Source organism: Stegostoma tigrinum, chromosome 5, assembly GCF_030684315.1.
Source record: "Stegostoma tigrinum isolate sSteTig4 chromosome 5, sSteTig4.hap1, whole genome shotgun sequence".
Classification (NCBI taxonomy): domain Eukaryota; kingdom Metazoa; phylum Chordata; class Chondrichthyes; order Orectolobiformes; family Stegostomatidae; genus Stegostoma; species Stegostoma tigrinum.
Genome location: NC_081358.1, coordinates 55,604,709 through 55,621,876, shown reverse-complemented (window position 1 = coordinate 55,621,876; position 17,168 = coordinate 55,604,709). Strand labels below are relative to the sequence as shown.

Sequence of the window (17,168 nt, the reverse complement as noted above, 5' to 3'; positions counted from 1 at the left end):
TATTTTCCTTTGCAGCAGGGTTTCAAATACTTAGTGTATATTAATTACAGACTTCACATCAAGTAGGGTTTGGAGCATACTGACAAAGGAATACTTCTGAGATATTCAGTCATGCTTGAGACAGACACAACCATATACCCCCATGCCCCACAGGCCTTTCCAGTAATTCCTCAATTCTCTGGCTCTCTAGATTTTGGCTGTTGTAATGTAGCACCCACCAAAGAAAATCCATCTCTTTTTAAAATTACAGTAAACTGCAACTATGAAGCTCAAGTCAGGATAATGCTATCTTTCCCCATCTTGGGCATTGTGCCATGAGCATTGCATTTTCACCATTCTGCAAACAAATCTAGTAGGTCTACTATCAAATTTGTCACTGTACCAGGATGTCGGAGAGCTCGGGAGGTTGTTCAACTTCAAGGTTTTCCAACTCAACACTGAATAAAAATACACTTCAAATGTAAAACATTATTAATACTTAATTTAGAACTGTATATGTCATTCAATACTAAACACTTGTAAACCGTGTAACAGAGTTTACGGTAGACACATGCTTTTCAATTTACAACTAAAGGAACCATATTCGTATGATTTCATATGTATAAAACATAAAATACTTATTAGCCAGAAAATACTGCATGTATTTTAGTGTAAATAGAGGTTTGTTCAAATGAAGGCAGTTCCAGAAAAAAAACAGAAGATTGTAAATCACTAGTTTGAAAGTTATCAGCTTCAATCTTATACTTTCAAACTTGCTGGTGCCTAAATATAGTAAAAAGTCAAAGTTTAACATTTGTGTGACTTACTGTGCACAAGCAAACAAAAATAATGTGTTGTGTCGACTACGAATGAAAACGCACACTAATAATTGGCATACTACAAATGATTTTATAGGAACAATTTTGCCTGTACACTTACAGAAGATTTCTATATGGCAATACAGGAAAATGTGAAACTGAACAAAACCTAAAAGTGCACAAAATACTTCAACTGAAGGAGGAAAAGAAATTATTGCTAAATTTCAGTCAGTTGGTCTATTGAAATACAAGTGAACTAGAGTAATAATATGCCAACTGATAAAAATCACAAAACCTTCCAATTTATCTCACTGGTGCGATTAACCAATTTTTAACCTGGTGGTTACAAGGATACACAGACATTGAGTAATTGTTCGAAGTCCTCAACCATGATATCCAAATTACAATTCATATTACTCCATTGAAAACAAACAAATCCATAAAAAGTCATTCATATTATCTCAGAAATTAACATTGACATCTTACAACCATTTAAAAAAAATCCAAAGTTGGCAAATAAAGGCCGTTAGTTCCCTTTAAAACTAGGGACAATACTCTTCAATATTTATTGTGTTCAATGTGGTCTCCCACTGGATTTCAAATCATTACTCAAAAATACTGGCATGCTGGCCCTTTGCAAAATTGGTCCTGGGGTAGACAAGCACAAACTGGTAATAAAGAACCCTATGTGCAAACCAGATGTGTGAAAATGAATTTATGTTGTGCTCTACATTAAAAAGATATTTGGAAACTCTCTTTCAAATCAAAGTGAAAATTCTGAACTAAGGAGTATAAAAAAAAGGCAAAGATCTCCCTTTAAAAGAAGAATGTTAAGAAAAGCAATTCCAATTGATAAAAAGCAGAACTTTTGGACTCGTGCACAAGTCTGTTAAGGACGTCTGTCATAATTGCAGTAAATTTTATGGAGGAAAATTGACACATGATATAACACTCCAGGTTGCCAGCTGCTGATAATGCCAGCACAAGACCAATTAAACAGAAAATTGTACACAGCTTGCCCTGTGTACCATCTAATGCACTGAAAACATTGTCTTATTTTACTCCAGTGTTTTTTTTCTTTCAATTAGAAACAAATCATGGCTTGGCTTTAAAGAAAAATTGCCCAGGTGTTATCTCATTTGGTACACACTGCTACCAGAAGGTCACTTGATCCTCAACAAAGCCAGCCTGCACAGAAATACTGCATACAACATGGTTATTATCAAGGGACTAGATCTTTAGTGTAGCTTCAGAGGACAGTTTTGGAAACCTGCAGTCTAAAAATTTGTAAAAACCAGATATGGGTTCGGTGTGGCAGTCTTTTGTGGGTAATTGAGAAAAGTGTTGCAGCTCAACGTGAAAAATGGCACGACTTTATTTGGCAAGCAGATCATGCTCAACATGTGTTGGGCGCATGGAGGAGAGGGGAGGGGAGGACAAATGAGAGAATGAGAACAAAGGCCTGTGATTACAAAAATGAAGGAGCACATAAACAAGAAATTTTTAATCTAATTTTTGATAAATTATATTTTTAAAAAATTTCCAATGCATTCCAGTTCCAAAAGTGCAATCAATCTGCAAGACTTCAAAACTTCTCAGTAGTGTTTCTCCTGCAAATAATCCTTCATTTTGTTTGGCAGAGGCAATTTTTGAATTAAGTCTATTCGAGTGTATTGACGAATAACAAAACGACACAAATACTGCAGTGAGCGCACTTGCATGAACCGGGAGACTGGGTTTGTTAGTCTTACAGGATAAGTTGCGGAGCCAGGTAGGCGGGACCTAGAATAGCAAAATGCTCCACTTTCAGAGTCCTTAATTGAATGCTCAATTAACTCTACAATAGACGTATGCCCCTCCACATCTGGTTGTTCGTAAAAACTAAACCTTCCATTTGAGTGTTCTATTCTAGTGTGAAGAGTTTTGCCTTGTGAACGAAAACTCAGGCTTAAAAGGTAACGGTCATCAGAGCTATCACGGACGAGAAAAGAGCCATCAGGCACATTGGCAAGCTTCTCTTCTGCCTCCCATCGTGTTATGGGACCCCAGTACCATCCTTGTTTTGCAAGTTTCTTCAGCTCTTCAGTGAGACTGGTGACCACCATTGGACCATTATTTTGTACGGAGTCATAAACTCTCCCTACACCAGGAGCAGAATTTGGATCAAAGTTCAAATGATGACGAACTCTTTCTGCTACATGCGCTGCTGTATCACCAAACCCAGAAAATGTCAATTGCATTTGATTTGGAATTGGAGGTAGGAGTGGAGATAGTGGAGGAAGATCAACATGATTAGAATTTGAATTCTGCAAGATGACACCAGTTGTACCAATTAAAAGACCATTTACAGGTGGGTCCAAGAATATATCAGAAGCAACCATTAAATCTGGGATCAGATGGCCTCCATCTGTCTGTAGCGGGCTGCTACATAGATGGGATGGCACTGACGAAACTTCCATTGGCAATGGATTGTCAAGACAACAGGTACGGGACCCTTCCATTGGAAACATTCCCTCTTCTAAAGGCATTGTGTACTGAATGTAATTCTGAGGCATCAATCCAATAACCACAGGAACATGACAAGATTCATCAGTACTCAAATTAGAATTGTCATTTTGGGGCTCAATTTCTTCAATGGTGTTGTTCTGCTCCTGAAAGACACGATCTGTTTGCATATCATGGAATTCCTTACGAACACCATTTAATGCCTGGTTTGGGCTATTGTTGTGGACTAATGCTTTGACCTTAACTTCCATCTTAATGCAGGTCTCTTCAGAGCTGGCTGATCGTAAAGGCCAAGGTGTAGGACTATAATGATGGTCCCGAAGTGAGGTGGATCTTAAGGGTCTTTGAGCTTTTAAATCATTAATGCTTGCTGGAGTTGAAGAGGAGGAAAATCGATCATCTTCCAAGTTAAGAGACGGTGAATTCCCCTTTCCTTTTTGTTTCTGCTTTGCAGATAGTCTCCTTTTTAGTGTGCCCATCAAACCTTCACCTTTTGCTTTATTTTTGGGTCCTTTATCATCTTCGTCTGCTTTATTCAGATCATTAACAGCCAAATCTTTCCCATAACAACTAAAGACAGAATCTTCTTTCCCAAAATCGTTCACAAGTGACGGGTGCTGTACGACCACAAATTCATTTTCATCTTTGCCTTTGTTTAAGTTAAAAGATTTTTTGATTGTTTTGAGGCTAATTTTCTTCATCCTGAAAACGATGTACAAGTCTTTTCGCACAGCAATCACTCCAATGATGCTCTTTGCACCAATCTAATTAGCGTGCTTTTCTTTGTCCAGAACACAGCTAAACACCAGGACGTCCATCTCCTGCAAAGGCAGAAAAAGGGTTAAACTTTTCAATGTTTAAATACATATACTTTGATACACAAAGCACAAACTATGTACAATCTAGAATGTTAAAACTGAATTTCTAATGTTAAAATGCAAGCGTGTGCAAATGTAACTGATATCCCTTTGAATGGCGTAAGCCACTTCGAATATACAAAAGGGGAAAAAAATTCGCGAAACGTGGGCTAACAATGACTTCAATTCTATGGTATTGGAAAAGCTTGGCCAGGAACTAATGTGATTGTTAATCATGGCTCGTCAGCTCTGAATGACTTAAAATTGATCTGGATCACAGGTAATTTTAATAAGAAAGTAAGCTCTTTCTCCTTCAACCTAAAAGTGTTATTCATAATTTCATACTCTTCTAGAGTAACTTCATTCACAGCTATAAAACACAGCCAAATAAAGCAAGAGCATATTTACAACCAGAAGGATGAGTGTGTCCGTAATTTCTTCCATGCCGAGTCTTCAGCAGTCAGATAACAGATACCACAAGAGAAATCAGTCAAGAGGAAGTTAATAGTTTCCCAGTATGATAAAGCTCAACCAGCCCGAGATCACTTCACACTGCGTTTGATGCAGATAGAGGCAACAAAACTTGTAAATCCAGAAAAAAAATGTTGTTATTTGCCAGATTAAGCATAGTAGTCATGTAAAGAAACCAAACTATGGCTTCATTAAGGAAGTATCTCTATTAAAGCCGATTTACCTTCTCTGTCCTTACAAAGCTCATTCAACAATGGGAAATAAAGGGTTCAAAAGATAGTCTATCAAGATGAAAAACATAGTGGTGGGTTTTTAAGTTGCACAATAATACTTATTTTGACTTTTACAAAGCTTTTGAAGAGTAGGGTTTTTCTTAGCTATCCACTTTCAGTTATCCAAGTTTTGCTTGCAGAGGCTTCAAAGTGAATCTGGCAGCTGCTTGCCAGTCATTTTTCAGACAAGTGAGTGGGAAGTGCTGCATTAGCTAAAGCTGCTATTTGCTAGGAAACATACTGCTTTGACCTTGATCGCAGAAGTACAGAAGTACACTTTTTGTTGCACTGAGAAACACAAGAACTATGAAATTTTGGATATTTTGCGACTACTGGGCCACAGTGGTTCGCCAACATTACTAGATGTCCTGAGGCCATGCTTAAATTAACATTCCAAACACCAAAAACTGTTCCTCAGTTCTAACAAAATATAGTTTTAGGGGTGACAGAAAATTAAATCTGCACAGGAATCCATTTTTTTTTTGGCCGGTGAATCAAGAAATACGAGGATACAGAACAGTTTCAGTAGGCAACAAGAAAGCACTGCACACAGAAATCAAACCCCATTTTCTGAAATAATAAAGTGTGGAGCTGGATGAACACAGCAGGCCAAGCAGCATCTCAGGAGCACAAAAGCTGACGTTTCGGGCCTGTACCCTTCATCAGAGATGGGGATGGGGAGAGGGTTCTGGAATAAATAGGGAGAGGGGCTTGGGGACGGCTTTGCAGAACACCTCCGCTCAGTTTGCAATAAACAACTGCACCTCCCAGTCATGAACCATTTTAACTTCCCCTCCCATTCTTCAGACGACATGTCCATCATGGGCCTCCTGCAGTGCCACAATGATGCCACCCGAAGGTTGCAGGAACAGCAACTCATATTCTGCTAGGGAACCCTGCAGCCCAATGGTATTAATGTGCATTTCACAAGCTTCGAAATCTCCCCTTCCCCCACCGCATCCCAAACCCAGCCCAGTTCATCCCCTCCCCCCACTGCATCACACAACCAGCCCAACTTGTCCCCTCCCCCTAACTGCATCCCAAAACCAGCCCAGCCTGTCTCTGCCTCCCTAACCTGTTCTTCCTCTCACCCATCCCTTCCTCCCAGCCCAAGCTGCACCTCCATTTCCTACCTACTAACCTCATCCCCCCTCCTTGACCTGTCTGTCTTCCCTGGACTGACCTATCCCCTCCCTACATATACTCTCCTCTCCACATATCTTCTTTTCTCTGCATCTTCGGTCCGCCTCCCACTCTCTCTCTATTTATTCCAGAACCCTCTCCCCATCCCCCTCTCTGATGAAGGGTCTAGGCCCAAAATGTCAGCTTTTGTGCTCCTGAGATGCTGCTTGGCCTGCTGTGTTCATCCAGCTCCTCACTTTGTTATCTTGGATTCTCCAGCATCTGCAGTTCCCATTATTACCCATTTTCTGAAGGTGGGTTTAGGCCTGAAACGTCAGCTTTCCTGATCCTCTGATGCTGCTTGACTTGCTGTGTTCACCCAGCCCTACACCTTGTTACCTCACTATCCTGGCTCAGTGCAGACAGGTTGGGTAGAACTGCCTAATCTGTCCTGGTATGTCTGATATTGATGTTCTACGGGAACCATCATCATCCTTCAGGGCCTCGGCCACAAGTTCAGTCTCACTTAATTCAGCTGACTCCCAGCTGTGATCCTAGATTGGGCAAACCCAACATTCAACTGACTCTAAAATGCAATAAATCAAGGTTTAGAAAAACGAACTAGACTTTTATTTTTCTCCCCCAGATCCTTAAAATAGCTTCATTTTGTATACTTATAGCTATTACATAGAATGAACCAAAGCCAAACATTCACTAGCTTGTTCTTTGGGAAATGGTGTTCATAAAAAAAATCTAATACATTTCAGTATACTCCTACATTTGTGGTTACTGGCAGGGCATAGCATGTGGCTTAGTCACGTGAGCTTTCCATCTCCCAGTTTCTGCAAGAATTGTTTGAAAAAAATACTCATTGCAACTTGGCCTGAATCAGTAAACACTAAAACTGACTGTTGGCTGAAAAACAGCCTCACAGAAATCTGTAATCACTCATTAATTCCTGTAATTAATTCTTATCTTACATTTACAAATTTAATCAAGCCTTTCAAGGCAGAAAACAAGTGAAAATGATAACTTGCTAATAGAAAAAAGGTTAAAACCTCAATAAGTCTGGCAACGTCTATGGAGAAAGAGTTACTGCTTTAAAGTAGATATTACTCTTATCCAAAAGTGTTTTCCTTCAGAAAAGGGTGAGGGAAGAGCAGGTAGCATAGAAGGTTGAGACAAGAGAAGGTCAGAGAGTGAGGATGATTTGACATCATTGGGGGGGGCGGGAAGAGAAAAAATTGAATAAGGGAGTGGCAATGATTATCAGAAGTGAGACAGGTCCAGTGTGTGTGTTAATTGTACAATATAGGTTAGCTCAAATCCAAGAAAACAAGACATGGGCTTTTAAAAATCCACCTGGACCAAAGTTTCACTCTCTTTGATATCCTTTTGTTGATTCAGTGCATACTTTAAAAAAAATCTACATGCATTTACCTCATTGCTCATAGTGTCATCCAATTTCATATATACCTGTTCAAGCTCTCTGGTAAATACTAATGTAATGTAACAAAATAATTATTTAATATTTCTGCCATCTTTATCAAATTGTTCATGATTCTAATCCTTGGCTAAAGACAATGTGACCAATCACTCTTCCCCCACCAATTACAGAGTTCCCTATTACTGCTAGTCTTCATCTTACCATCTCAGAAAGCCTTAAGGATCAAGTCTACCCTACCTTCAGTCTTTCTCCTAGGCTTCCGGTCTAATGGTAACCAGTACTAGATAGAACCAGTGCCTGCAGGATGTCTCCTCTGCCTAGAAGTTTATGCGTCAAAGAAACTGTTACAGAATCTAACAAGTGTCCCTGTACAGCAGGGATCTAAAGCATCAGAGTGAAATTGTCTGTTGCAAACTAAATAAACATACAGAGCCTTATTTCCAGAGAAAATATGGAGGTGTGATTCCTTTACATATGTGCCCTTACCCTTGTGACATCAAGCCAGCTCCTGTTTTCTGCCAATGTTAGCTTTCAACTCAGGCGATTCAATTCATTAAATTACACTTAGTGAGAAAACACCATCTATCTACAGATTAACTGTCAGAAAAACACAGATGATGTAGCCATTAACAAAAACTAGAAAATGTTGCCCGTGCACAAAAAGCAAAAACTTTATTCACAAATAATCACTCATAAGATCATTGTTCCTTGCTTTGTATGCTCTTTTTCCTGATTTTACAATGGAAATCAGGAATTTCACTGTTTCCTTGCACAAAAAGCAACAATTTGAGATAGCACTTTTAACACTGAAAACAATGCTTGATAGAAGAGTGAGTGAACATGGAGCTACTGTACATGGTTGGCTCCAAATAGTGGGAATCTTTGGACACAAACACAGCCATTAAGGTATCTTCGCAGAAAAGATTTGCGAGGGTTGGAAAATTTGAGCTCTAGGGAGAGGCTGAATAGGCTGGGGCTATTTTCCTGGAGGGTTGGAGGTTGAGGGGTTGACCTTTAAGAGAGTTATAAAATCATGAGATGTACAGAAAGAGTGAACAGATGAGGTCTTTTTCCCCCCCTGGGTAAGGGAATCCAAAACCAGAGGGCATAGTTTAAGGTGAGAGGGGAAAGATTTAAGAGAGACCTAAGAGGTAACATTTTCATGCAGTGGGTGCTGCATGCGTGGAATGAGCTGCCAGAGGTGGTGGTGGAGGCTGTATTCTAACATTTCAAAGCATTTGGATAGGTACATGAATGGGATGGGTTTGGAGGGATATGGACCAAATGCTGGCAAATGCAACCAGGTTAATTTAGGATATCTGGTCCACATGGATGAGTAGGACCGAAGGGTTGGTTTCCATGTTGTACTACTGTATGGCTCTCTCTCATCCATATTTGGATACCCAGTTACCAGTGAGCAAGTCTCAGTGAGGGTGGGGATTGATACAGGGCTGTGGCTTCATAAATCATGGACTAACAAAGAGCAACAAGAAATCCAGTTTATGCTCCTCATGACTACCCAAAGATCTTTACTGGAAAATACAGGTGGAGATCAAATTGAGGGACAGATCACAAGTATCACCTCGATGAGGAATCAATAAATATAGACTTGGAAGGGCAGACCAGCAGGAGTTACCATATATACTGGTTAAAAAAAATTGATCTCATGTAAAAGTTGACACCTTGTAATTTTTTGTGTACCTCATGTGTTAACCTGTACTGAATTTTTTTTTTAAGTGAATCAAAGCCCTAGGATTTCACAATCAAAGAATAATCTTAGAGATGTCAATAGCTCAATTTAATTATGAATTTAGAAACAAGAAAATAATTATCAGTAAATACACAAATGAGAATTAGATAATGAACAAGGAAAAAGTATAGTTTGTAATGTTATAAAATAAATATGACTAATATGAATTCTCGTGTAGTATCTTTTATTTTAATTTATTGAAGCAGTATTTTTAATTTTCAACTGGGGCCCAAATCAAGCACACCTGGAAGACACGACCTGTGTAAAAGTGACTTCTGGCAGAAAGATTAATCTCCAAAGTTGATATTTATACAAGTATACACAGTAATACATAACAATGGTGAGAGGCACAAGTAAAGAAAGTAGTTTATCCACTTTCTATCTAAACTGTTCTGAAATACAAATTGGATAATTCCAAATTACTCCCGAAAGCAGAATGCACCATGTGTGGGTAGCAAGTGGATGAACAATTAGGTAAGTTGGACAATCAGAACAACATTTCTTTTTCTCTGTCCCACTCCTCTAAAGTGACAGACTAGAGAAACCGATTTTAAATTAAATAAGTAGATTTTACGAAATCAAAACTGGGGCTGGCTGATGTTTTATGCCCTTATGACAGAGCAATCTATTTGATTAGCACTCTCACACCCATCATTAAATCCCTTGACCTCTTCAACAGTGGTAACCTGTAGCCCGAATAGGTATCAGTTATCAGAAGAATATCAGCACCCTGCTGAGCCCACTTCAACATCAATGCTCAAACCAGGGGCCTACGATCAGACTACACAAAAATTCCATACTGGCAAAATCCTATTTATTTTCAGCAAAATCTCTAATTCTCTAACTATTTCGCGATAAAAGGCTTATGTATCATCTGTTTTCCTAACTGCTTGTTGTACCTGCATGTTAATGTTGTAATTTTTATACAAAGTAGCATGAATCACTACGCATATTTACATTTATAGTTTTTTTTTTAAATCTGTTTTCCTACCAAAGTGGAAAATGTCACATTTCGCCACATTATGCTGGCATCTGGCACCTTCTGGCACTATTGAATAGTTCTGAGCTGCCAGTCAATTTTCTAACACTCCCCTGGTTTTTGTCATGTAGTTGGAGTAGAGATTGTGGAGGCATGAGATCAATTACTAATTGCAGAATATCCAGCATTTCACCTTCTTATATAATCCAAGTGTTGGTGTGGCAGAATTAGTTGTGGTAACAAATGTGTGGAGATTTCATAATGTGCGTAATGTTACATTAGATTCGCTACAGTGTGGAAACAAGTCCACACCGCCTCCTGGAGCATCCCACCCAGACCCATCCCCCTATAACCCACACACCCCTGTACACTACGGACAATTTAGCATGGCCGATCCACCTAGCCTGCACATCTTTGGACTGTGGGAGGAAACCGGAGCACCCGGAGGAAACCCACACAGACACGGGGTGAATGTGCAAACTCCACACAGACAGTCGCCCGAGGCTGGAATCGAACCCGGGTCCCTAGCGTGCCACGTTACTGTTATGATGTTTCTGCTTTCATTTCCCCCAGGTGTTCACTATCATCATCTGGCCTTGCAAGCTGCTGCATTCCGATCTGTTAGACTGCAGGATAACGTAACCCGTATGTGTTTCATAAAGACCCAGTCCTTCATGGACCAAACTTACACATACTGGCTGAAGCAGCAGGAAGGACGGACTCTTGTGGTTCTGGTCTATTCTTTTTTCAACACGAAGCGTGGGGAGAATACTGTTGCTGATGATTTTAGTCTTTCTCGAGAATAAATGTTAGTAGTGATGCCTTTCCAAAGATGAATTCAGTGCTACCTTCTTTAAAAAGTAAGGAATGAGTATTTTGTTCACAAAGAAAAAATGCAGATCTCCTTCACAGCTTTAACTTTTTATAATTCCCCAAACATCACCCAATAAAAACATAAAACCCAGGAAATAAATTGTAATACAATGTTTCCAGCATTAGCTAAGTTTCAATTTGATATAATAAAGTTTGAGAGTTCATTCTAAAATCCATAACCTCTCTGTCCTAAGGCTATCATAAGAAGAGAGTCCAGACAATAATAAACCAGTTTCTGGTAGAGTTAATATACACAGAGCCAAAGAAAAGGAGGGGCCTCACTTTATCTTGTAGCTGAATTCAAACAGGTCATCCAACACACATTTGAACTTTGCAAACCCCTCCCTCACCTGCCCAGTATCTGCTAAAAATAGCACTAAAATATGAATTCTCTTCAGATCTGCAGTTAACATGTGACCCGTATACTCAAATTATAAAACTTTTTCCATTCTTCAGACAAACAAATGTACGTCAACATGATGAAAAATATTCACAGAAGTATTTTTGTTACTCAGAATGCCTCAGCTTATAAAGTAAAAGGATACCACAACACACATGCCAGGAAAGACTTCAGAACTATATCCTCCTTCAAAACTTAGAGCATCTGTCAAAAACAGGAAATCACTGTGAATGTATTCACTTACTTATTTGTTCTCGTAACATGATTTATCATAACTTTACTGATGGTGCGAGGGTTTTCTCCCCCATGCGCATTAACTATACATCGAGCAATTAAATTTTAGTGTGCAAAACGCAGAAACATTTGTTGAAGTATTGTTCATTCTTAGAAAGCTCCATTTTCACCATTAAGTTGTGAAAGATTAATAACATCTATCTTCACACATTCTAGTTTCCAAATTTGAAATTAAATCAATAGCTTTTTTGTTTCTTGTTGCATATACCTTTAGAAAAAATGGTGTATTTTATCATTTAAAACAAAAATACACAAATTTTTAACTTGCAACAGTTTTCATCAAGCTATTCTATCCATTTTGCCTTGATCGAAAATGAGTTTCTTAAACGGACTTTATTTACCAATTATACATACTGCCATATTCTTTTGAATATACTTGAATTTCCTTATAGAAATGAGCTGGTACGCTGTACAGTACCAATAGGATTCAAGAAGGTCAAGTCGCTCTTCCACAAACGTTCACCCTGATGCTTTACCTAAACTGTTGTTGTGTCAGCGTGTGAAAGTGAATTGATACAAAGTGATACCCAGAAAAGTTTGTTTGAAACAGATCAGACAGCAAACTTTGCAACAAAAAAGAATGACCTGTGGCTGACACAAATACAGTTCATTCAGTAACACTTCCACCCAAGTCAGAAGACAGCAAATTCAAATGTAGCTTAGAGACAAAAAGGGCTGCAGATGCTGGAAGCCAGAGCTTATAAGAGTTCATACTTGACAAAGGGTTTCAGCCTGAAATGGTGACTTTCCTGCTCCTCTGATATTGTCTGACCTGCTGTGCTTTTCTAGCAACACAGTTATCGACTCGCATTGCTTAAGCTACTTCTGCACAAATTCGAGATGGAAGATCCAATGCAATACTGAGAGTGCATTGAAGCAACTTTGGTGCTGATTCACGATGAAATGTTGAACTGCTCCATCAGGTGAAAGCGAAAGATCCATGATATAATAAGTCCATATTTACCTCTCTCATAGCAACAAACAAGTGTGATAATCTTCCTGTGGTCACATACAAAATGAACATTAATGGGATCACTTCTGATTGATGAAGACTGCTTTGTCAGGTTGGGGCACCTTGTCTGCCATGGAAATCTATTCATTCATGAGATGAGGGTGCCACTGGCTTGGCCAGAACTTATTGCCCAGTGGGCAATTAAGCGTCAACCACATTGCTATGGGATTGGAGTCACATGTAAACCAGATGAGGTAAAAGGTAGCAGTTTCCTTCTTTAAAAGGACATTCATGAACCAGATGGGTTTCTTCCAAACAACTGGAAATGGATTCATGGTAATCACTGGACTCTTAATTCAGGTTTTTATTGAATTCAAATTCCATTATCTGCCATGGCAGGATTTGAACCCAGTTCCCCAGAACAGTACTTGGCTCTGGCTTAACAGTCCAATGATAATATCACTAGGCCATCACCACCCGATCCATGTGGAAATTCAGCAACTGACATAGATGTGATAGCTCTATGTATCTCTCACCTCAGGAAGTACAGAAGTCAACACAAGTAGCTGCCCTGATAAAGAGGACATTAGTAACCTGGGAGATGCACTATTGCACAGTAGATTACTGCAAAAGCCAGAGACAAAAACATTCAAACTGCAGTCCACGATGGACACAGGCAATGCATGCTCACCTGGCACTCAGGCTGCAAGGTGTTAGCAAGGATCTGCTGTGAAAGGGTGAACCTACAGCGGATCGTCTGTGTACCCCATTATGGAGGTATCACCTGCTTTAAACTGCAACTCTCTGTCCACCACCTTTTATCATGGAATGGCATGAATGAAAGACAACTGCTGCTGGTGATGCTATTCCTGTTGCTCAACGATCCATCCTACAGTGAAAGCTGACAGCAGTGATGTCCAGATTAAGGTAAGCTAAATGCACAATAGGCAAAACAACTTCCAAAATATTGGAGACCAACTGTAAAGCAGTGCAAATTCTTTCAATCTCAGAACAAGTGTTCGGAGCAATAGTCTTTCACACCGTTAGAGAGCAATTGTGCAGTTTCTCTTTGGAGGTTTTCTATATGCTAGTTGGAGATTGGAAGTGAGTGCAAGGATGTTGGGTTTCCAAGCAGGCAAGCTTTATAGTTTAAACATCCTAATTGCACTTTCTATACTTGGATTTGACATTAAATACAGCTACTCCAATCTAGCTTAGACTTCCCTCCCAATTCTTTTTCTCTCACTTCCCACTCACCCAAAAAATGTTCCATCACCATATCACCCATGTAACTTTTCAACTTTACCTTCCACCACTAAATCAGCCATACTTCCAATTAAATATCAATTAAATGCAATATCCATCAGAGGCAACCCTCTCAGTTGTTGTGCAGTTGATTTCATATTCAAATCTGACTCAGAAAGGAAACACACAATTGCTTGACCACTCAGGTTTATGACGATTTGTTTCCTTTCCTTATTGACACAGCTAATTGCCGCATATTTTGAGTACCTGCATCTGCATTTACGGTTTATACAACACAAGCATTAACAGTCTGACTTAAGAAATTAGGATCATCTTTTCCAGTGTTGATATGATTCATGTGATATTATCTTGTGACTGTTTCGGTTTTCTCAGTTAATAAATTTCTGGTTTTATACTTAGTTTATGTAAATTAACGTTAAGTCTCATGCTTTAGTATGTTCCCAAGAATGTAATCTGAAAAGGATTTAAGGTGGTATTCCCAACATTTTCCCAATTTCCTGGTGACAGAGATCTATGCAATCCACAAAGTATGAGTTTGAATTTCTGCAGTGCATCCTACGATTAGCACATCCTGCAGCTTCAGTGTGCATGGTAGGGTGGACATGGAGTTCTGTGACATGTTAGCCATCATCTCAACTTCTCTGGATGGGCACGTCAAAGCTTTATTAAATGGTAGATGGCAGTAGCTGAGAATTTCATAATCTTAAACTGCGATGAGCCTTATAGACATTGAATAAATATGTCAGCATCTGATATGGAGTCATTCTTTGGTGAATATATAATCCGTTTTGTCCCTGTAACCAGTTCTGATATGGCTGGCGTATTTAATCTTTTTACTCAATGGTGGCTCTCACATGGCAATGAGATAATTGTATTATCAAAGATCAAGGAAATCTGTCTGGTGTTTTACTGCCTGAGATGGTCATTTTGGCTACAGTGGTATCACAAGAAATGATGAGGGGGCTATTTAGTTCTGAAATGTAATGATGCTGTGCCACAGAAAGGTTCAAATCTGAATTACAACAGGTACTGACTAAGCATTCTAATACAAAACAATACAGGATTATTAAAGCAACACTTTCAAATTTGAGTGACCTTTAAAATTACGTCTTACTTTTGTAAATCAGAATTTAGAGTCAGCTTTCCCAAGCTGCTTATGACATTTGAGCTTCTGGGTTTCCTTTAAAAACTGAAACAATACAAATTCTTGTAATCAGAACATGAATTTTGTGTCGAGGAATGTGTGCTGACATTATAAAAGGACAGTAGCATGCTTAACAGACTGAGTATAGAGATGTAGAGAGGCAAAAACTGTAAATTGCTGTACAGAACTCTGCCAGTCATGAAGCTCTTAATCCTCCCTATATTACTCAAGAGAAACATCCAAGTTGAGAAGGGTATTCCCGTCTGGTCCCAGAAGAGATGAGAAAGTTGGAGTCACTGGCAAAGAAATGAGCCAATGAATTGCTCCATCATTTAAAGCTACATTGTATTGGAACAATAACAACAAACAATTAAATGTATCTGCCCACTGCCCAAGGCACCAGATGCCCAACATTTACAAAGCATTACTAAATGCAAATTGCAAGAGCTCTTGTGGCATGGTTGTATAGTGTCCCTACCTCTAAGCCATAGGCCCTGAGTTAGTTTTAATCAACCTGTGCAGATGTCTTCTATCTAAATGCATATAGCATGAAAAATGTTGATATGTTTACAGCAAGAATTTTCTTACAAGTACTAGCAAAGCCAACAATTTAGAAGAAAGAGAGATAACAAAGTGTGAGGCTGGATGAACACAGCAGGCCAAGCAGCATCTTAGGAGCACAAAAGCTGATGTTTCAGGCCTAGACCCTTCATAGGCCCGAAACGTCAGCTTTTGTGCACCTGAGATGCTGCTTGGTCTGTTGTGTTCATCCACCCCGATACTTTGTTATCTTGGATTCTACAGCGTCTGCAGTTCCCAATATCACTGATACAACTTAGAAGAAATATTTAGTTTTCTATGGATAAACTGCAGTGTAGAACCATATTGCCAAAATTGAACAAAATACCCACGAAACAAAAGCTGAATTAATTTATACAGAGGTTACGTTGTGTTCAAGAGCAAAATCAGAAATTATTTCTGAAACAAAATTGCTTCTTAATCACTGACTGAATAAAACTAGAGAGGGAATCCAGTGGTGTAAGAAATAGTCATATTTTGTTTGACACCAGCATAACATCTGCTTTTGACTCGCTCAAACTTCTTTCGAAGGAAGCTGGATGAATAATTATGCGCACCGTTCTAAAATATTTCTCCTCAATCCAAGTTATACATTATATGTCTGTAGCCAGTTGGTAGCATTTGATGTATTATAATAGGCTCCTTGCAACAAACAGATTTGGGACAGAGAAGCCATTTGTGCCCCATAAACCTTTCAGTTTGTATTCTGTTAATCTACATAAGCAATGTAAATAGAATTACTGTAAATCCTTATAGTGCATGTCAGCTAAAGTCCATTATATTTAATTTAAACTTGCAAGGAAGAAACACACCAATCTAATGTCATTTAACATCATCACACAAACTGTATATAATATGCCAGTCATTTCCAATTTTTGCCGTCCTAGATTCAAATCTGTTACTATTGCGTTGTCAGCACAGATACCCCTACAAAAGCAATTTTGCTCAAAACAATTCAAACGTTGATGCTTCAAGAACAGTTCAATGTCACAACTTTTTTTATAACCACTGATTCAGATTAATTTGCCCACATACATTAAAATCTTCAACAATACAAGAAAATCATAAGAAAATTTGACACCATAAATTACAGAACATATGAAATCATTTTAGTTATTTTCACAAAGTACTTTCAATAGTAATGGAAGTATTCAGTTAGTACATCTATCTACAAATGACCGATTTAACCTTTCATAGAAACTTGTCAACTTCAGAAGATGAAAGATTAAAAAATAATTCAAACAACATAGACCACAGACTCTTAGGTGAATCAAGGTCCAATAGTAGGTGCAACTTACTTTTCTCTGTCAACCCTTCCTACCGAACATTGAAATATGCACAAGAAAGACAGCCTTATTGTGACAGAAGTGAGCGGCCAATTCTGCTGCTTTTTCACTCCACCGCAACCAGATAAATGGGAATGTTATGCTGCAACTTTAACTCTACCATTAATGTTGCTG

General features: G+C 38.8%; 1 protein-coding gene across 4 annotated transcripts in view; it reads right to left on the bottom strand.

The window, feature by feature from the left end:
- Positions 1-868: 868 nt before the first annotated feature.
- LOC125451962 (suppressor of cytokine signaling 6) overlaps positions 869-17,168 on the bottom strand; it is a 51,679-nt gene continuing 35,379 nt past the window's right edge. For 2 of the 4 annotated variants that reach the window (XM_048529779.2, XM_048529782.2), the window contains one exon: positions 869-4,123. In XM_048529779.2, coding sequence (XP_048385736.1) covers positions 2,393-4,003 — 1,611 coding nt within the window. In that variant the 5' untranslated portion in view covers positions 4,004-4,123 and the 3' untranslated portion in view covers positions 869-2,392. Of the gene's footprint in view, positions 4,124-10,889; positions 11,052-11,628; positions 11,678-17,168 lie in introns of all 4 variants that reach the window. The other 2 variants (XM_048529780.2, XM_048529781.2) reach the window with 2 other exon arrangements.